Source organism: Zalophus californianus, chromosome 13, assembly GCF_009762305.2.
Source record: "Zalophus californianus isolate mZalCal1 chromosome 13, mZalCal1.pri.v2, whole genome shotgun sequence".
NCBI classification, from domain to species: domain Eukaryota; kingdom Metazoa; phylum Chordata; class Mammalia; order Carnivora; family Otariidae; genus Zalophus; species Zalophus californianus.
In genome coordinates, this window is record NC_045607.1 from 17,800,683 (window position 1) to 17,821,903 (window position 21,221).

The window sequence follows — 21,221 nt, forward strand, 5'->3', positions numbered from 1 at the left end:
TCAGCATGACCTCATGCGATCCCATTTGGTTCCTGTCCTCATGAGACTCCCCCCACCCGGTGCTGAATAACGGACGTTTGTTTCCAACATAGGTCCTGACTTGTAGTAGGAATAGTGCTGTTACTGTTGTGCTAGACTCTGGCCTACATACTTTATATGCAAACACTGAGAGCGATGCACTTAAAAAAAAAATTCTTATTCACTTGAAATCTGATTTTAACTAGGCATCCTGTATTTTGATTTACTGAATCTGGCAACCTTACTTGGGGTCTACCCCACTGCCCCACATGGTTAAAGAGAAAAGGCCTGTGCTTGTTAGTCACAGAGATCTGGGTTGGGATTCTGCTTCCACTGTTTAGATTGCTGTGCGATTTGGGGAAAATCGCTTCACTGCACTAATTCCTAGTTCTTTCACCTGTAAATGAATATAATGATATCTGTATCTCAGTACCATTATGAGAATTACATTTTTTAATGCCCTTAAAACACCTACACTGTGTAACAGGTGCTTCATGAACACTAGCTTTTATTATAATTCTTTTTTAAATTTCTTTAGTCAGTAAACTTAATTCAGGAGAAATTAGATCATTTGTTCATTCCCTAGCAGAGAATATGGGTGAAAATATTCAGCAGGAGTATTGGAGCCTCCTCATGAGAGGCGCTGAGAGAAATGTGGTGGAGGCTCACACGATAGCATTCTTTTTTGTTTGTTTGTTTGTTTTCCTCTAAAAAGCTTTATTGTTTCCATTTGGCCCACGGTTTGGGAAAGGGATCTGGCGTGGTTAAAAAGCTGCCTAGTAGCTTCAGGGAGAGGCGTAGGCAGAAGCTCCTACACCAGGGGGATGCCAGGGAGGGTTCTTAAAGGCTGCTGGGCTCCAGAGGCTTCTAGTTGTGCTTGAGGGTGAGCCTTTCAAAGAGATACTAACCCAGTCCAGCTGGGCTGGGGGGCGAGGGGGTGGGCAGCCACATGACAAGGTGAGTCAGGTGGTCGCCATCTTCTTGATAAGTTTCACCTCCTCATCTAGGAAGTGGTTCTCCCGGAAGTCACAGAGCTGGGGGCCTGCTTGGGCAGAACCCAGAGCATGCAGCTCCAAAAGGGCCTGGTTCAGGTTCTTCTCCAGAACCATGGTTCTAGAGTTTTACTCCACCCATCTTGGGAAGGCTTTGGAATGTTTTGGAGGAGGGCATGGCTGCCAGTCTGGTTTTGCTTCTTCAAGAGATGTTCAGTGCCTTTGTGTTTCTCCTCAACTAGCAGAAGTGGCCTACACCCTCCAGAGCCACATTGTCGAGGTGGAAAGAGAAGCCCAGAGAGAGGTAGGTGTAGGAGGCCCACAGATGCACATTGACAAGGTGGTTAATGGCAGCCTCCACGTTGATGGAGTTAACTGACAAATCTAGAAACTCTTGTTTGGCAATGAGCTAAGCTCAAAATACAACGTTGGCTGGTCCCAGAGACGGGGTGGCTGAGCAGATGGTTCTGAAGGTCGTGACTGGAAGAGGTTGGAGGGTAGTCAGAAGCTGGAAGGAGGGGTATCCCTGGGTCTGTTCTGTCTAAACACTATTGAAGCAAGAGACAGATCTGCAGGTTGGCTGGGTGCATTGCTATAATAGCGTTCTTGATACACACCTCCCCCTAGATCTGTGCTTTGGGTAGCTAAGGATGTACACCCCAGACCCTCTTTACACAAACATGTTACACCTGAGTCTTCACCATGCATGATGGAAAAAGTGACACCTGGATAACCAGGTGTCCTTGGTTATAGGCAGTACAAAACTTTCATTTAAAAAGTACACAGAGGGGCGCCTGGGTGGCTCAGTTGGTTAGGCAACTGCCTTCGGCTCAGGTCATGATCCTGGAGTCCCTGGATCGAGTCCCGCATTGGGCTCCCTGCTCAGCGAGGAGCCTGCTTCTCCCTCTAACCCTCCCCCGTCTCATGTACTCTCTCTCTCTCTCTCATTCTCGCTCTCTCAAATAAACAAATCTTTTAAAAAAATTAAATAAAAAGTACACAGAAAGTAACATAAAAAGAAAGGACATAGGATCTGTTACCTGGTAAAGGGGTAAGAGATCAATATTCTCTGAAGTCCCTAAGTTTAAAAAACAGCTGTCAAACATTCCGAATCCCCAGTGCGTTGGAACATCAGTGTAAATGGAGTGACTAAAGCTTGAAGCACACCTGAACCTGAGCATGAGCCTAATGATGTTTTTCAGTGTCCATTTATTGATTCAGTAAGTATTGACTGGATATCTGTGCCCGGTCCTGTGAGAATACTTGCTTGAATAAGGCATGGCCTATACCCTTGGTGTGAGCAGAATCTGTGGATGAGATAGGCAAGGAGTGGGACAGTAGGTGTGGTCTAGTGTGTTATGGTGTCCAGGAGAGGAGCATGATTCGAGGCTTAAGAAACTCAAGATGTGGGATTCCCGGAGCAAAGGAATGTTTAAGACAGGAAGAGTGAATTGGAGTATAAGGAAGGGGGGCAGGGAATATTCCAGCAGGGAGAAAAGATTAAAAAAAAAAAAACAATGAGACACATTGCAATTATATAGAATGTTGTTTTTTTGTTTTGTTTCTGATGGGATGGGGTAGCTGGGTGATGGGTATTAAGGAGGGCACGTGTTGTGATGAGCACTGGGTGTTATATGCAACTGATGAATCATTGAACACTACATCAAAAACTAATGATGTACTATACAGTGGCTAACTGAACATAAAAAAAACAATTATATAGAATGTTAATCATCATTTAGAGCAAGGGTCAGCAAACTGTGGACCTAGACCAAACTTAGCCTGCTTCCTGTCTTTGTAAATAAAGTTTTATCAGAACACAATCATGCCCATTCATTTCTAGTATTATCTATGTCGCTTTCATGCTACAAAGGCAGAGCTAAGTAATTGTGGCAGAGACTACCTGGCCACAAAGCCAAAATTATTTGCTATGTGGCCCTTTACAGAAGCAATTTATTGTCTCCTAATTTAGAGCACTTTCCAGAAGCAGGGATTTACTATTGGTGGGAATGTTAGTGGTTGCATGAGGGTGGATGGTAGCATACAAGGAAAAATCAGAGGAGTGGTGACCAATGATACTGTGGAAATGGTCAGGAGCTCGAGTAAAGAGCTTCGACTTTATCCTGAGAGCTATGGGGAGCCTCTGAAGGTTTCTATGCAGGGACGTAAGATGGTCAGACTTCTGCCAGAAGCAGCATAGCAACAAGTGATAACTACACTTGCTGTGGTAGACGCCGAGTAGTGTATGGAATCATTGAATCCTTACGTTGTACACTTGAGACTACTATAACGCTGTTAATTATACTTCAATTAAAAAAGAGTTTGGGGGAGGGTTTGGAGCCACACTGTTTTCATCAGATCCCAGCCCCATCACTTACTGGTTGTGAGCCTCAGGCAAGTTACCTCCATGTGCCTCACTTTTCCAATTGGTAGAATGGGAAATGACAATAATAATAATTATAATATCTACTGCATGGGGTGAAGAAGATTAAATAAGTTAATTCAGGTAGAGTACCAGGCCCCAGAGGAGGTTCTCGGTCATTGCTGTTACTGCCGTCCTGCGTCAGTGGTCATTCTGCCTGCTGGGGAGAGAATGGCTCAGAATGGGAGAACCTGGTGGCAGAGTGCTAGATGTTTGGGCAAGAGATGGTGTCCTGTGCCTAGGTGGATTGCTATGAAGCTTGGGTCAGCTACTGTCGTGGTCACTGGGACCTTCACTCTCAATCTCTCCACCATGGTCATCATCATCTCTTCTGCCCTTCTTTATTCCAGGCCTTCAAGAGTGCACTGATGAGCTCCTACTGGTGCTCAGGGAAAGGGGACGTGATCGATGACTGGTGCAGATGTGACCTCAGCGCCTTTGATACCAGTGGGCTCCCCAACTGCAGCCCCCTCCCACAGCCAGTGTACGTATGTATGGTCCTTCTTCCTTTGCCCACCCCTTTTCATGGACTCACAGTTCTGTCCTGCGGGCCCAGGCCATGGCTTGCTTCTGTTCCCAGAGTGTGTCACCAGATCTCTGATGTCTCTGGAACCTGCCTCCTTTGAGAAAACAGGGAGTTTTGGCAGAAACTGTGTATGGAATCGTTGGTTTAGACACCAGCTTTTTTAAATGATGCTCTGGGTTTATCTTCCTCACTCATCTGCTCAGGAGAGGTTTACTGGGCACTGACTACTGTTGGAAATTGGGACCACTGAGATAAAGAGAGCATAAAACCTTTTCAAAGAAACATCGTTTCATTCATTCATTCAACAAATAATTTTTGATCACCTGCTATGTGTTAGACACTGGGGGATTCATCAGTGAACAAGATAGTCTGTGCACTTGGGGAGCTGACCGTTTAGTGAGGGGACAGCTATCAAAGCAAAACAGGAAAATATGATGCAGTTAAAAAAGTTAATAAAAATATGAAAGAAAAACGAAGAGGTGCTAGGAGAGAGAAGAATGGGGGTTGGTGTGTTCGTTGGAGGGGAAGGAATTAGGGAAGCCTCTCTGAAAAGACCTGAATGGGAGTAGTTTTCCAGATGACAAATGGCAACAGTCATGGTTCAGGCAAAAGGAAGAGCATGTGTGAAAGCCCTGATGTGGGAAATTGACCATTCGAGGAAGTTAAAGGAGATCGTCTTGACTGATGGAGCGGGATTAAGACAGTGCTGTGAGGAGCATAGGGGAGTGGGGCAGGGGCCAATGTGGGGGAACCAGAGTCCCTTAACACCCCTCTGTGTGTGTTGGGGAGATTATACTGTAAGATAGTTCTTGAAGAGGTATGGTATTGTGTAGTGGAAAGAGAGAAGGAATCTGGGCTGGGGACAAGCAAAGTTACTACCATCACGGTTCTGTCCCCAACTTGCTGGGTGATTTTTTGCAAATTATTTTCCTTTTCTGGGCCTTACTTCCCAATCTGTGAAATGAGGTGATTGCACTTCCCAGCCACTAAGGACCTTTCCAGTTCTAACCTTCAATCAGGTAAAGGATTTTCTGGGACTCCTGCCCTCTCTGAGGGAGTATTGATTTAAGGATATTAAAGAGTTGACTGATCTATTGGATTGGAGAGAATGGCAAGAAGGTTGAGGCTACTGTGTTTGAAGGCATTGTCAATTTAATTGACGATGAAGCATCGCTGGAAATATGGTTTAGACAAATGGAAAGCTAATCAATTTTCTGTGAGCATGTATTGTGTGCTTGGATTAATTTACTGGCTCCCACATTAATCCTGAAATGTAGCTGTTCTTAACTCTGTTTTATGGACAATGAAGTGGAGGCTGAAAGAGGTATAATGAATTGCCAGAGTCCATACAAAGGCTTGTTGGTGGATTGAAAAGGGATTTGAGCCCAGCCTGAATCCTGTGCTTTTAATCTTGAGACCTTCAGACTCTTTGAGGGCCCAAACAATACTGCTGGAGAACAACCAATCTTCCCTGTCACCCTTTTTAGGCTTCGTCTGTCCCCAACAGTAGAGCCCTCCAGCACAGTGGTCTCCTTGGAGTGGGTGGATGTTCAGCCAGCTATTGGGACCAAGGTCTCCGACTATATTCTGCAGCACAAGAAAGTGGATGAATACACAGATACGGACCTCTACACAGGTAAGTAGAAAGACCATGACTTCCCATTTTGTTGGGATAATGTGACAGAGGAGAGAAATGGATTTTCTAAATGCCTTTGGAGACTTACTGTCATCTGACATGGGAAGGCATTTGAGGTTTCGTTGTTTAGTGATTGTCACCTGGTGCCCATGCCTGTGGGGTTTTGTTTTGTTTTTCATATGATTTTCAGTAGGGAATGATAGTAAATTGTAGCTGAAAGAATTTTTGATTCTCTGAGTTCAGTCCTCAAAGTCCTCTATCAAAGGGTTAGTTAATTCAGAAGAGAATTTAACCTTTTCTGCTTGGAAAGGCCTACAGGTCACATGTTTGAATACCTGAGTCTGAAATATATTCTCTCTGGGACTGAAATCAAGAAACTCAAGGAATTGCCTTTTCTAGTGAAACATATTATTTCTAGTGAGATAGTTTTGTATTCAGTGCTGAGGAAGAGGGAACTGGAAATGATTCAGGCACACAGAAGAAGATGATAAAAAGGACTCCTAAGAATGCTGCACTTGGTTGTAACTCCTGAGTGCTCTGAGTTCTGGATGTCTGACATAGCCGAGAAGCTGTGCTGCCCTGGAGCTGGGCTCTGTGGGGGCTGGTGTTGCTCTCAGGCAGGCCAGGAGTCTGGGTCTGTGGTAGTCAGCCTGGTGCTGGGACCAAGTGGAGCCTGGGCCACGGGGACCAGGAACTGGCAGGCGCCAGGATGGGTTGGGAGCCTGAGTTCATGGGAGCCCGGTGCCATGGAAGCTTCCGGGGCCTTGATAGCTGGTGGCCCTAGCCAGGGGCCTGGGGTCCTAAGAGTCTGCTGGGAGCCACCTCCATCCAAGGGAGTCAGCCCCATGCTGGGACAGGGTAGCTATGGGGTTTCTAGTGAAGTCAGGCCCACACTTCTCTCTCCCTCCACAGGGAGGATTACGATAGTGGATCTGTCTTTCCTAACCTGCTTGATACAGCTTTTCCTATTTTTGTGCTTCACCCAGGTGCTATAATCCCTTACCTAGAAACCTTAGTTCTGTGGAGGTATTTTTCTGCATGGATAGTTGTTGAAATTTATTTTGGGGGGATCAGGGGGCGAAGGAACAAATGCCGATATTTTTCTAACTTCACTCTACAAATGATTACCAGCCTCATTTTACAGATCAAGTAAGTGAGTCCCAAAGAGGGTATGTGACTTTCCCAAATTCCTACAACCAGTACCTCGTGGAGCCAGGCTTTACAATCAGGTCTGACTCCCAGCACAGTACTCATTCTTTATGTAACATCATACTTAATGTTGAGAGACTGCTCATTTGCTGAGAGATTTTTTTTTGTTTTAATTAGAAATGGGTGTTGAATTTTCTATTGAAGTGATCATATAATTTATGTTTCTTAGTTTAATATGATAAATTACATTAAAAATATGATAAATTACATTGGTCGATTTTCAAATGATAAAAAAAAGCCTCACATTTCCAGAATAAATGAATTCCACATGGTCATGATGCATTATCTTTCTTTTTTAATACATTGTTGGATTTGATGTGTTAAAATTTCGTATAGAATTTTTGCATCTATGTGGGAGATTCTGATCTATAGTTTTCTTGTAATACTTTCATCTGTTTTTGTTATCAGGGTCAATGCTGGCCACACAAAGTAAATTGCAAAACATTTCCCCCCTTTTCTGTTTTCTAAAAGAGTTTGGGTAGAATTAGTAATATTTCTTCTTTAATTATTTGGTAGACTTCACCAGTAAAATAATCTGGGCTTGGAGCTTTCCCAAGAAGGTTTTAACTATCAATTTAATTGTCTGATTAGATATAGGGTTATTCAAGTTACAGCTTGTATGTTTCAAGGAATTTGCCAATTTCATATAAGTTACAAAATTTACTGTCAAGAGGTTGTTGGTAACATTCTATAATTCTAATATCTATGGAAACTACAGTGGTATCACGGTCTCATTCTTGATTTTAGTAGTTTACCTTATCTTTTTTTTTTTTTTCTGATTGATGTGGCTTGGAGGTTATGTAACTTATTTACCTCTCAAACCAATCAACTTTCGTTTCATCAGTTTTCACTATTGTTTTCTGTTTCACTGAGTTCTGTTGGGATCTTTATTTCTTTTCTTTGCCTGACTTTGAATTTAGTTTACTCCTCTTTTTTCTGGATTTTTAAGGTAGTAGCTGAGGTTATTGATTTGAGATTTTTCTTGTAATATAAGTATTCCCCCCCAACTACTGCTTTAGTGGCTTACCAATATTTGATAAGTTAAGTTTTCATTTTCATTCAGGTCAAAATGTGTTCCAATTTCCCTTTTGTTTTCTTCTTTGATTTATGGGTTCTTTACTGTTACTTATTTAATGTTACTCATTTTCCAATATTTGGGAATTTTACAGACATCTTTTTGTTTTTGGATTTTAGTTTGATTTCACTATTTCAAAGAACATAATCTTTATGACTTTAATCACTTTGAATCTATTGAGATTGGTTTTATGGCCCCGAATCTGGCCTGTCCATTTTAAGAGAATGTGTATCCTTCTATTTGTGGATGGGATATTAAAATAAATGCCAACCAGATCAAATTGGTTAGTTATGTTTTTCAAATCTTCTAAATCCTTTCTGATTTTCTGTTTTGTTATATCAATACTTGAGAGAGTGGTATTGAAACCTCTGACAATAATTGCAAATTTATCTGTTTCTTCCTATAGATCTATCAGTTTTTACTCCATGTATTTTGAAGCTCTGTTATTAAGGGCACAAACATTTAGAATCACTAGATCCCCTTGATGAATTGATCCCTTTATTACTGTGAAACTCTTGTCTATATTCTTGTTATATTTTTTGCTCTAAAATCTACTTTGTTATTGATACAACTACTCCAGCTTTCTTCTGATTAGTGTTCGATTGCTCTAACGTTTTCCATTCTTTTACTTTTACATTATTTGTGTCTTTATATTTAAAATGTATTTCTTGTAGGCAACATATATGTAGATCTTTTCAATTCTTTTTTTTAAATCCTGTCTGATATTGTTACCTTTAACTTGTAGTATTTAAACTATTCATATTTAATGTGTTATTTTTGTGGTCAAGTTTATCATCTTGCTACTTGTTTTCTATTGGCCCATCTTTCTTTTTTCCCTTTTCTTCTCTTTTTCTATCTTTTTTTTTTTTTTGGATTGGGTGTTTTTATGATTCCATTTTATCTCCTTTGTTGACTTATTAACTCTAAATATTTTTATTTTATTTTATTTTAATGGTTGGTTTAGTGTTTACATATGTATATTCAAGTTTTCACGGTATACCTTTAAAGCTATTATACCACTTTATAGTATGGGAATCTTATAATAGTATACTTTTATTTCTACCCTTCTAGCCTTTATTGTCATATATTGCACATATATATGTTTCGTAATTAAATGTTATTGTTTTTCCCTAAATAATAAATTATATTTTAAAGATCTTTAATAAGAAAAATAATTTCTTTAAAGATTTTTATTATTTGACAGAGAGAGATACAGTGAGAGAGGGAACACAAGCAAGGGAAGTGGGAGAGGGAGAAGCAGGCTTCCCGCGGAGCAGGGAGCCCGATCGCGGCTCGATCCCAGGACCCTGGAATCATGACCTGAGCTGAAGGCAGACACTTAATGATTAAGCCACCCAGGCACCCCGAAAAATAATTTTATTTTTTAAGAAAAATAATTTTATATATTTACTCATGTAGTGACCACTTTTGCTGCTCATCACTCCTTCACATACATATTTTCATCTGATTTAATTGTCCTTCTGTCTGAAGGATGTCTTTTTCTATTCCTTATATTTCAGATCTGTTAGTGATTGATTCTTTCAGCTTTTGCTTTTAGAAGTTATTGCTGGGTATAGAATTCTAGATTGACAGATTTTTCTTTTAGTAATTTAAAAGTGTTGCTCCTCTGTCTTGCTTGCATTGTTTGCATTGAGAAATCTGCTTTTATTCCTATCTTTGTTCCCCTGTACATACATACCATTTTTGTCCTGTGGCTCTTTCTAAGATCTTCTCTTTAATACCAGTTTTGAGCAATTGTATTATTTTCTTGTACTTGAGGTTCATTGAGTTTCTTGGATGTGTGGGTTTATAGTTCTATCATATTTGGAAATTTGGGGGCCATTATTTTTAAAAATATATATATTTTTCTTTCTGACCATCTTTCTTCTCCTTCCGTGATTCCAATTACATGTATTTTTGGCCATGTGAATTGATTCTTTTTATTTTTTAAAATTATTTCTTCTTTCTTTGTTTCATTTTGGATAGTTTCTAGCACTAGGTCTTCAGTAACTTCTGCAAAGTCTAACCTGTTGTTAACCCCATCTGGTGAATTTTTCATCTCAGACATTATAATTTTCTCAGTTTGGGTCTTGTTAATATATCACATACCTTAACGTTTTTGACATATGGAATAGAGTTAGAAGTGTTTTAATGTCTTTATATGCTAATTCTAACGTCTGGGTCAATTTAAATGGATTAGCTTCTCTCCTCATTATGGGTTGCATTTTCCTGCTTCTTTGCATGCCAGGTAATTTTTGACCAAATGCCAGACATTTTAATTTTTTCCTTGTTAGGTGCTGGGTATTTTTGTATTCCTATGAATATTTTTGAACGCTGTTCTGGGACACAGTTAAGTTACTTGGAAATAGTTTTATTCTTTTGGGTCTCACTTTTAAGATTTGTTAGGTGGAGCCAGAGTAGTGTTTAGTCTAGGGCTAATTATTTCCCACTACTAAGGCAAAACCCTTCTAAGAGCTCCACACAATGGCCCATGAATTATGAGATTTTCCAGTATGGCTGGTAGGAACAGGCACTATTTTTGGCCCCTATATGAGCACTTGGCACTGTTTCATCTAATCCTTGTGAGTTAATAGTTTCCTCACATACATTCATCAATCTGTACTGTGCTGAATATTGAAACAGGGCCCTCCACAGATCTCTTCAATTTTCTCTCTGGGTAGCTCTCTCCTCTTCATTCCTCTATCCCTATAGTCATTGTGGTCTCTCCGGACTGAGAACTGTTGTCTTCCCGGTGTAGGGAATTTTACATGAGTAAATATATGTCCCTCTCTCTGCACCGTTACCTGGAAACCCTTTAAAGGCAATAATCTGAGGAAATTTTAGGACTCACATAATTTGTTTTCCATCTTTCAGGATCTCTGTCCTTTGTTGCCTGAGTTCCAGTTTGAACATTCTTTTTAATTCTCTTCTCTTTTCCTTTTTAAATTTCTTTGTTTCAGGCAGTTGGACAAATTAATCTAGTCCCTGTTTCTCCATCTAATCCAGAAACAGAAATCCATGATTGTTCTTCTTGATTTTCCAGGAACCAGAGCTCTGATCTAAGAGTTCCTTTTTTTTTTTTTTTCCCTTAAATAGAGATGAAACTTACTTATTTTTAGGTGATGGACTGGGGTCACCCCATACAGATATCAACCCTTCTTCTTCCTTCAGAAGTTTGGAGGTGATGACGTAGCTACCTCCATCTTTACAGATTCTTATAATCCTTTCTTGTGTGACTTGACTTTCATGCTCTCCACTGGTCAATTCTTGAATTTTTTAGTGGGCAGTTGCTATAAAGAAAGAAGACAGTGACTCTTGTGTCTTTATGATTTGCAATCCTCCCACAAGGCCTGACATACACAGATTTTCAAAGTTCAATGAATTGAATTGTCTATGGGTAGATATTGATATCTACATTTGTATATGTATGGAGGGGTGTGTGTGTGTGTATACACGGTTATCTTAAATTTTCAACTCTGACATTAGCTCCTTGAGTGCTGTGTGACCTTACAGGGTCTTATATAGCCCTACAGGCTAGCCAAATACATAATAAGCCTTCTAAAGGTATCATGATCAACTGATGCTATGGATGATTGGGGGTGGTTATCTGAAGCAAAAACCTCATTCATTCATTCATTCATTCATTGCCTCTATGCCATCTTTACCATGTCTCAATCATCTGAAAATTTCACTCAGCCCAAATTTAAGTATTTCAGCTCAGGGGCGCCTGGGTGGCTCAGTTGTTTGGGTGCCCGACATTTGATTTCAGCTCAGGTAGCGATCTCAGGGTCATGGGATTGAGCCATGGGATCTATAGACTCAGCAGAGCCTGCTTGAAATTCTCTCCTTCCCCCTCTGCCCCTCCCTCTGCTTGCACACTCTCTCACTAAAACAAGTAAATAAAATCCAAATAAATAAATAAATTCAGCTCACTTGAGTTTTATCTTAGAGGATATAAGCCTACTGAGGGAGTATGGACTTTGGAAAACCTGGCTTCTGCTTTAAGTTTCCACCACTCTGCACTGAGAAATCTAGGGCCGGTCATAATCTTTTCTAGGTCTCAGTTTCCTTATCCATGGAATGGGAAAAAAACTCATTTAACAAGTTGCCTTGAGGTTCAAATGTAGCATAGTTCTTAGGAAAGAGTAGATACTAATTTTACTGGCTTCTCATTTTCATAAATTAAAAAAAATGAAAGGAAAATTAAATGTTAGGAAGAAAACAGCAAAGTAAGGTTTAAGACTTGTTTTGGATAGAGAGTTAGGATTACTCACACATTTGGCCAGGTGAGGCCAGAATGGGGAAATGTGGGTTTTCTCCTTTGATCTCTGGATTTTTGCCAATAGCTGAGTCCAGTGCTGGAACGCTTTGTTTATTTGCAAGCTCACAAGTGTGTGTGCACAGATATACATGCATACATACTCTTTCTCTCTCTCACTCTCTCTCTCACACACACAAACACGCACACTTTATTGCTGCCATCTGTTCAACAGCCTGTTGAACTAGCTGTTGAAATGCTCACTCTCCCTCTCCGTCTCCTTCCCCTGCCCCCCACCCCTGGGTTTGGCGCTCTCTTTCTTTCAGAGAAGCCATTGCTCTGTCGGTTCTGGGACTCTATCGGGAAAGGCAAACATAAGTAGCCTCCTGTTCCAGTTGTTTTGAGCAGAAATGGGGCTTGTATTGGGGGGTGACTAAATTCCCCACACGCTAATCTGTCATCGATATTAAAAACAGACGTTTGGTTCTCCCATGTGGCCTCATCAGAGCAATTGGCATGGGTTTTAGCCTTTTGGGCAGGGGTAGAGGCAAGGGGGTGGGAATATGAAGTGGAGGCTGAGGCACAGCAGATTTAATAAAGCCAAACCCCTGACTGACTTATGGAGAAACTGGCTGGGGAGGGGTGGGGACTTGCCTGGAGGTCACACATAAGATGAGTTAGTGGTAGAGTTGGAGATAGAGCAGAGACTCTGGTTTCTCTATATGCTTTCCCCGCCAAATCCAGCCATCTTTCCCCTAGTCTATATTATCTCTGGTATGCTATCCTCCTGTTGAGAATAAACCTAACCAAGAGGCAGAGGGAAGCTAGGGCATATAGGGCATCTGTATGCCTGAGCATGATGAAGTAACTAGCCACCTGATGGCAGCTTGAGGGCTCTGACCTTCTAGGGAATGTAGCCCCTCAGACTCTTCACTTCTTGGCTACTCTCATATATGTTGGCTTCCTTAAATCCCAGAAGTTCAGAGTAGAAGGAACACAGACATTGAGTCCAACTCCCTCATTGTAAGGATCTGAAGAGTGAAGAGAGGAAGCATAAAGGTCTCACTCACTGTCATAATCTCCCATCACACTCCCCTGCATTTTCTTGGATAATCTGCTGGAATTTTTTTTTTTTAACCTTTTAAAAATAGGAGACTTCTCTCTCTTACCATGGGCTTTCCAACTTCCACTTGTTTGGTTCAGGGCTGGAAGATCAGTGGGCTCTGTTGGCCCCCACAGAGGCAGCAGGCTCTCTCCACCATCCCCCCAACCTCCTCATGGAGGGCAGCAACATCTGGAGCTGGTCAGTGCCCCTTTTTGTCCTGGCATCTGGGAGCCTGCTAGGCTGCTCCCCAGCTGATCACTACCAGGCACCCCTTCTGCCAGCTCTCAGCTTTTGTCTGTGTTTCCTCCTTTCTCTGTCCTTTCCTGACTCTCTCTCTCCTTCTTTTCCTCCCTCTGTGTGTCTCTCCTCTTGATATCTTTCTGTCTCTTCCTTTGTCTTTTTTACTTCATGTCATCCTCTATGTCTCACCCCTTCTTTTCTTGTGTTTGTCTCTCCAAACTGACTTAGGTATGAGCTGCTCATCTAGATTCATCTAGATCTGGGTCAGGAATGATGTCTAGAATGGTGAGAAGACACCTCTGTCCACCCCAACCCCATTCTGTATCCTCTTTCTCCCTGTTTCCATTAAGTCTAATCTACAAATGAAAGACACCCCCACCCACACACACCTCATCTCATCTTAGACCTTACAGTAAAGACCTTCTCAGGTAAAGGTGAGCAGTTATGGAGGTGGATTTGTGTGGGGGAATAACTGAAGGCAAGGGACAACATGGCCCCAATTTCCCCAGGAGCTGAGAGGATGGTAAGGGCAGCAGCTGTGATGGAACTGTTGATAAAATACTGTGGAAATTATTTATAGCTCCTCAAGCAGCGCAAGCCATGGCTCAGCCATACCCTTTGTCTGAGAAGCTAGAGGGCCCTCACCCACCTGCCTTCTGCTTGCCCTGGACCAGCTTGAGGGAGGTGGTGTCATTGGAGACTGGGCCTCACTCCCTCAGCTAGAGTGTGTGGAGTGGGTGGGGATGAAGAAAATATGTTTTACAGGGTGAGGTACAAACCAACATGACTGCAAACATCTGGAACTGATATTAGGTCCTCAGAAAATGTTTCTGTCACTCTGGCTGCTCTTCGGATGAGAGGTTTCTAAAGTCAAGCGCCTCCAAAGGGAAAAGGTACTTGAAGGGTCTTAATTCTCTCCATTCCCGTATGCCACCCAGCGTGCTTTCTGTATCAGAATTTTTTACAGTTCATAAAGCACATTCGTTCATCCCATTAGTGTATATGGAGCTCTTACTATGGTCCGAGTACTGTAGAACATCCTGGGCATGGAAGAGTAATAAGACAGGCATGATTCCTGTCCTTAGGGATCTTTTACTCAATTCTGGGGGAGAGATAGAATATAGCAAGAAATTACCCTCCAGCATGCTAGGTGTTGAGATCATTCAGATGCTCTAAGAGCACAAAATAGGGGCTTCAGACTCAATCGAGTGGTATCAGCAAAGGCTACCTAGAGGAAGTAAGGCAGCTGTTTGAGATTCTGGTCCCAGTTATTAATCATACTGATCAACCCCTCTTACTCAAGACTATCAGCCCCCCATGTGGAGCTCACCCTCTGGCTGAAAAGACTACTCTTCAGGTCTCACTTCTTCCTGGCTGCTTGTACATACAGTCAAACAGCTAGAGAAAAGCACACAGTTGAGAATATTTGGTGCCAATATATCATCTGTCACCAATATCAACTAGACTCTTCATGCTACCAGGCAGTCCTAGTAGACTTCTGTCAGTTTACTTTCTTCTTCACCATCTTTCAACTCCTGACACCCTATCCTTCCCCGCCTCGCTCAGCAGATGACCTTGTCCCCTCATTCACAGAGAAACAGTCTAGGCAGTAGTTTACTTCCCCCTATAACAATTTTAAATCTGTATGCTCCTTTCTGCATACTCTTCCACTTCCCTCATGTTACAGTGTAGGAGGTGCTCTTTTTCCTCTCTAGAATTAGTTATTTTATTCACATTGCATTTCATCCCTTCCTAAATTCTTAGGAAATTTTACATATTAATTACCTCCCTATATTTCATATTTCCAGTCTCTCCTCTTCAGTAGATTATTTTTACCATAATTTAAATATGCTCATAGGTTTTTTCTTCTTAAGGAAACCAAACGCTCCATCTTCCACTGTCTCTCTCATCCTCTTAATAAACACACTTTTGAAAGTAGAGTCTATAGTGGTTGACCCCAGTTCTTCACTTCCTACTCCTTCCTCACCTCACCTCACTTCACTTCACTCTGTCTCCTGTTACCACCAAGTTACTGATACGTTTTTCTCTGTAAAGTTCTGACTCCCGTGTCATTAAATCCAAGGACTTGGTTTTTGTTTTTGTTTTGTCATAAACTTACTTGATATCTTCAATCATTCTATGGGGTTGGCCATCCTCTTCTGAAACCTTTGCTTTTCTTCTTTCTTTGATCCTACTCTCCTGGTTTTCTACTAGGCTCTGTGACCCCAGCTCAGCCTCCCTTGCTGGGTCCTCCAGTTTGCTCTTTAAATCTCGCAGTCCTTAGATCTTGGTCTCCTGTCTAATCTTCTTAATTTAAACGGTCTCTAGGCTACCACATCCACTCCCATAGTTAAAATCAGTATATTCACTGCTCTTACATTTGCATTTCCACCTCGTGCTTCTGAGCTCTCTACCCATATCCAGATGACTAAAGATATGTGCAGTCTGGTGTCTCACAAACAATCCAAACTCAACACATCCAAAACTGAGCTTGTTACCATCTCCCCACAGATGTGCTCTTGTCCAAGTGTTCGTTTACTCTCTGTAACTCGTACCACTATAAATTGAGTTCCTTGAAGCAACACTCCAAGGTTAAACTCTTTTCTCTTGGGCGCCTGGGTGGCTCAGAAAGCAACTGCCTTCGGCTCAGGTCATGATCCTGGAGTCCCGGGATCGAGTCCCACATCGGGCTCCCTGCTCAGCGGGGAGTCGGCTTCTCCCTCTGACCCTCCTCCCTCTCATGCTCTCTGTCTCTCATTCTCTCTCTCTCAAATAAATAAATAAAATCTTTAAAAAAAATAAACTCTTTTCTCTTGGCCATCCTCATATTCAACTCATAACCAAGTTATTTTGCTTTGATTTCCATCTTTTTCTTCCAGTTTTATTGAGGTATAATTGATATATAATGTTATCTCTTATTGTACTCTTTTTTTAAAGATTTTATTTATTTGAGAGAGAGAGAGAGAGAGCAGTATCGAGAGAAAGCACAAGTGGGGAGGAGAGGGAGAAGCAGGATCCCCACGAGCAGGGAGAGTGATGCGGGGCTCAATCCCAGGACCCTGGGATCATGACCTGAGCCGAAGGCAGACGCTTAATGGACTGAGCCAACCAGGCGCCCCATACTCCTTTCTTTCGTATTGCCTATTTCATATTGCCTATTCTAAGCCACCACCATCTCGTCCTTCATCCATCTATCTTCCAATTAGTTTTTTCATATTAGCCACTTTTTATTCCTTTCAGTTTTCAGTTCTAAAGCCAGTATCATAGCCAGTACCTATCACAATGCCTGGTTTACCATGGATGCTCAATTAATATTTGATGAATAGATATCTGATTTATAATATTACTCTCCTGACTTAAACCTTTTAAGAGCTTTCCATAACTCTTCTAACTGAATGAAAAAAGATGACATGGCCTACAAGATTATGAATAATTGTTCTTGCCTGCTTCTCCAGTCTTCTGTCTATTCTTAATATCACCAATTTTCCTTCCCACTGGGGTCTATACACTCAGGTCTCAGCTTAAATGTCACTTATGTAAATCCTTAGATTCTATTTGACCCTCTCATTGATTATATGAACTTTTAGCATTTAATACTCCCTTGGTAGCACTTACTACAATTATAATGGATGCATTTTGATTGGGGGGATTGGCTTAGCATTCACCTTTCTCACTAGAATATTAGCTCTTCCAAAGTAGAATTATGTTCCTCTTTTTCATCACTCCATCCCCAGTGCCTAGTAAAATGCCAGGCATCTAGTAGGCACCTAAAGGACCTGAAGTGTGAGCAGGAAATAGTGAGATGAAGAAGGTTGAGGGGAAGATGAGTAGGGAGAATATTCCAGGTAGAGGGAAAAGCATGTGCAGGAGGCTTAAGGAATAAAAAGGTGGAATGGCTGGAGTTTAAATTTTGAGTGGTAGAACTAGAAGAGATTACAGAGGGGGTGAGATTATGGTGAGTTGTTTAAGGCATGCTAAAGAATGTATGCCTTATTATCTGGCTGCTATATGGAAGATAAATTAAAGCATCTTTGAATCTAGTGTCTCATTTTATCCAGAAATTAATCCTACCAAGGAGGAGGGAATTATTATCTCTATTTATAGGTGAGGGAATTGAGGATCAGGCTTGTGAAGTTGATAGTTGAAGGTCCAACTTCTAAGAAGAGTGGGGTCATGAATTTTGGTCTCCTCATTGTTTCATCTACATTTTTTTTCCCATTTCTCACTGCCAGTGTTATACCACTCAGAGGCAAGAAGCCAGGGTAACTGAGTTCTCCCTGGGGAGTCTGGGGTCAGGGAAACCCAAGCCCTTGATCTCATCTTACATGATTCCAGGGATATACCCCAAATCTTTCCCTTGGGAGTCATGATAGGATGACTCAGGGAAAGGAAGGTCAATGGCAGGAAGACTCGACTTTTTGAAGACTGGAGATGGAATTGGTGGACTAATCCAAGCCTGGAGACTTCTAAAGGCACATGGTATAAGACTGAGGACCTCACTTCAGCTGTCTCATTCTATGCTATATTCCTAGTGCCAAAACTATAAATTATGCAGTTATCAGAAGTCATGAAACAAGACAGTCAAACCACAGGTGAAGAAGTAGAAAGGTATCCAATACAAAGAGAGCCAAAGGAAGAATGAAGCATGAGGAGTGGCATTTATTAAGCACCTTTTCTATACCAGGAACTTTGTAGGCATTGTAGGAAGTACAAAGCTAATTAAAAGGAAAGAGGAGAGAACCAGCATCGATGGAGCACTTATACACCAAGGATTCATGTATGATATTTAACCATCAGAATTGTTCTGAAAAGTAGTTACTATCTTTATAGCACAGATAGGAAAATCAAGGTTCAGGGGGGTGCAGAATCACTTGCCTAGGACCATATAGTTATTAAGTGAGAGTTGGGATTTGAATCTAATTCTTTCTCACTCAGGTCCATATTCTTTGTCTCTACTCTTGATAGCTTCCAAGGAATTCCTAAAGGGGGAAGGATTATTATTATTATTATTACCATTATTTTAATGAAAGAAAGGAAAGCCATATATAATGAAAAAGAAATAAAAATTTTTGATTACAGATGTGGAGGAGGACTGAGCATTATTTTCAAGGCAGAAGTCATGGTACAACTTAAGCCCTGAGCTACTTGGATCATATCCTGGGCTGGGGCCTGCGGGTCGTTCTGTTTTATGCACTAGGTACAGATGTGCTGCCATCATGTGCATGACAAGGCTTCTGATCAGAAGATCAGATCTGGCTGTTTTGCAGCAGCTGAATCTCTCAGGGGAGCTTTGGGCCTGTAGCACAAAGAGACAAGAGGTATTGAAACTGAGATCCAGTGAATACACTCAACTGGCTGAACCTAAAGTGACAGAGCAAAAATCAAATGTCAGTGGGATTGGATGCTCCTAATGTGTCTCACCTAGAATTAGCCACGTAGACAACTGCCTTAATGATTACGTTCATAAGTGGGGCTTTCCTCTACATGCTAAGTTGATACTAGTGGCTCATATTTTTAAAATTTATTTCTAGCTGACGAATAACTATGGATTATCTGTTGTATGCCATAGTTGGTTCCAGGCACTCGGGAAATGCTAGAGACAGTTAGTTGTATTACCTAACTGTAATTCTGAGTAGAGGGCATGTATTCATCCTGTTTTGTATTTTGTTTTATTTTTCATTTTGATGACCCTAAAAACAGAGCCTGAGCAGGGGTTGGGAGCAGGTAATTTACTTGGTAGTTATGCAAAGGAAGCAGTCATGATGGAGCTTGGACAGGGCCACCCGAAGGAGAGAAAGCTGATACAGGGGTGTGTTCACAATGTTATTATTGAGGTAATATGGGCTGTAGTCCCCTGGAACCTCCTGAGGAAGAAACAGATGCCTCCTGGAACTGCTGTCAGAATTAAGGATGCAAAGCAGGAGTATGTCTGCCCTGGCTCCCTACCTGTGTTGTTTGAAGACTTCCATTTTTTGTTTTTGTTTGTTTGTTTTATTATGTTAGTCACCATACAGTACATCATTAATTTTTGATGTAGTGTTCCATGATTCATTATTTGCATATAACACCCAGTGCTCCATGCAATATGTGCCCTCCTTAATACCCATCACCGGGCTAACCCATCTCCCTATCCCCCTCCCCTCTAGAACCCTCAGTTTGTTTCTCAGAGTCCGTAGTCTCTCATGGTTCGTCTCCCTCTCCTATTCCCCATCCCCCTTGATTTTTCCTTCCTTCTCCTAATTTGTTACACTTCTGGGCTGTGCTTGCCCATATGAGCCAATGCCCATGGCATCAGGTAAAGGCCTCAGGGCAGGAAGCAGTAGGCACACCTGATGTGTGCTCGAGGGGGAGCAACACAAGGGTGAGTCTGCACTCACACTGGAACTGTCTATTGCACAGAGACCAGGGATGTATGATGACCCCAAAAGGATTCTCTTCCATACTCATTCAGAAAAAAATGTATTTTGGACAACTACATATCCCAGTCATATTGCTGGGTAAGCAAGTACTATCCCTTCATTCTTGGAGTGCTCAGTTTGGGGAGAGAGATGAAAAACGGACCACTACATGATAAAAATGAAATATGACTAAATAGATACAAAAACTTACAATGGAAGAAAGAAAGAAAGGAGAACTGGGGAACAAGGAGGCCATCGTGGAAATACTGGCCATTGACCTCAGCCTGGAAGGATGAGGAGAGTTTCAATAGTAGAAACGAGTAAGAGGAAATCCAGATGAGGAAAGAGCGATAACAAAGACATGGAGATAAAGACAGAAAGGTGCCTTGAGGAACATGAGAACGTGACAGAGACTGAAGTTGGTGGTCAAGTGGATGAGTGCCTTAAAGGCCAGGCTGATAATTTGGAATCTCTTCTCTGGGCAGGAGAGAGTGATGGAGGGTACTTGTGGATCTAACTTGTGATTGAAACACACCTTCTCATTGACAGTTAAGAATGTCTAGGTGCAGGGGAGGTATCATGGGTGGTTGTATTTTAGAGTGGGCCCCACCAGTCTTGGCTTACATAAGGTGTTGGCAGCAGAACTGAGGCTCTAATTTGAACAAGTGGGATGAAGGTAAAGATATAAAGCAGGCTAGTTCCCTCCAGACATTCTCTGCCTTTGACATCCACGTGGAGAATGGCATTAGCATTCTATTCCACCAACCAGGACAGTTTGATAATTTTTATTAATGTGTGGCCCAGTGAGTTTCCTCAGCCATCATCCATCAAACACTGCATCATGCCTTCAACAGCAGCCCACACCCAGTGCCTCGGAAGCCCATATATCATACCTCGAGTCAGGGAAGCAGACTCCCTTTTATCTTTCTTGCAAAAGCACAGATGTTTGGAATGCCAGTAAATGCACCCAGCCTTCTCTGGGGTTCAAGCAGAGCTTCTCCCTAGATGACCTCTTTAGAATTCTCATTCCCAGTGCATTCTGGGCAGACAAGCTTTTCTTTTGTTCCTTTAGAGCTGCCTCTGCCTCAGTCTTCCAACCCATGTGTCATGGGCAACACATTTATGTGGCCACATCTGCCTTGTCCTAGCTGCCTGAGGCTGTTTGCAAGGCAGATATTAATCAGCATCTGAAAAATTTTATACCTTGATATCCTGATTCATGGATTATTTTTAGACTTCACTCATACCCCCCCTTTATCAGCTGAAGAAAGAGAGGAACGTTATGAAGGGCTGGATTGCAAGAAAAATGATCTGACACTAAGTCTCTGTGTGATCTCGGGAC

The 21,221-nt window shown here is 41.7% G+C and overlaps 1 protein-coding gene across 7 annotated transcripts in view; it reads left to right on the forward strand.

The window, feature by feature from the left end:
- The window catches only part of ASTN2 (astrotactin 2), an 894,395-nt gene that overhangs the window by 739,968 nt on the left and 133,206 nt on the right, over positions 1-21,221 (forward strand). For all 7 annotated transcript variants that reach the window (XM_027616418.2, XM_027616419.2, XM_027616420.2 and 4 more), the window contains 2 exons: positions 3,783-3,916; positions 5,446-5,594. In XM_027616418.2, the coding sequence (XP_027472219.2) occupies positions 3,783-3,916; positions 5,446-5,594 (283 nt within the window). The remainder of the gene's footprint in view (positions 1-3,782; positions 3,917-5,445; positions 5,595-21,221) is intronic.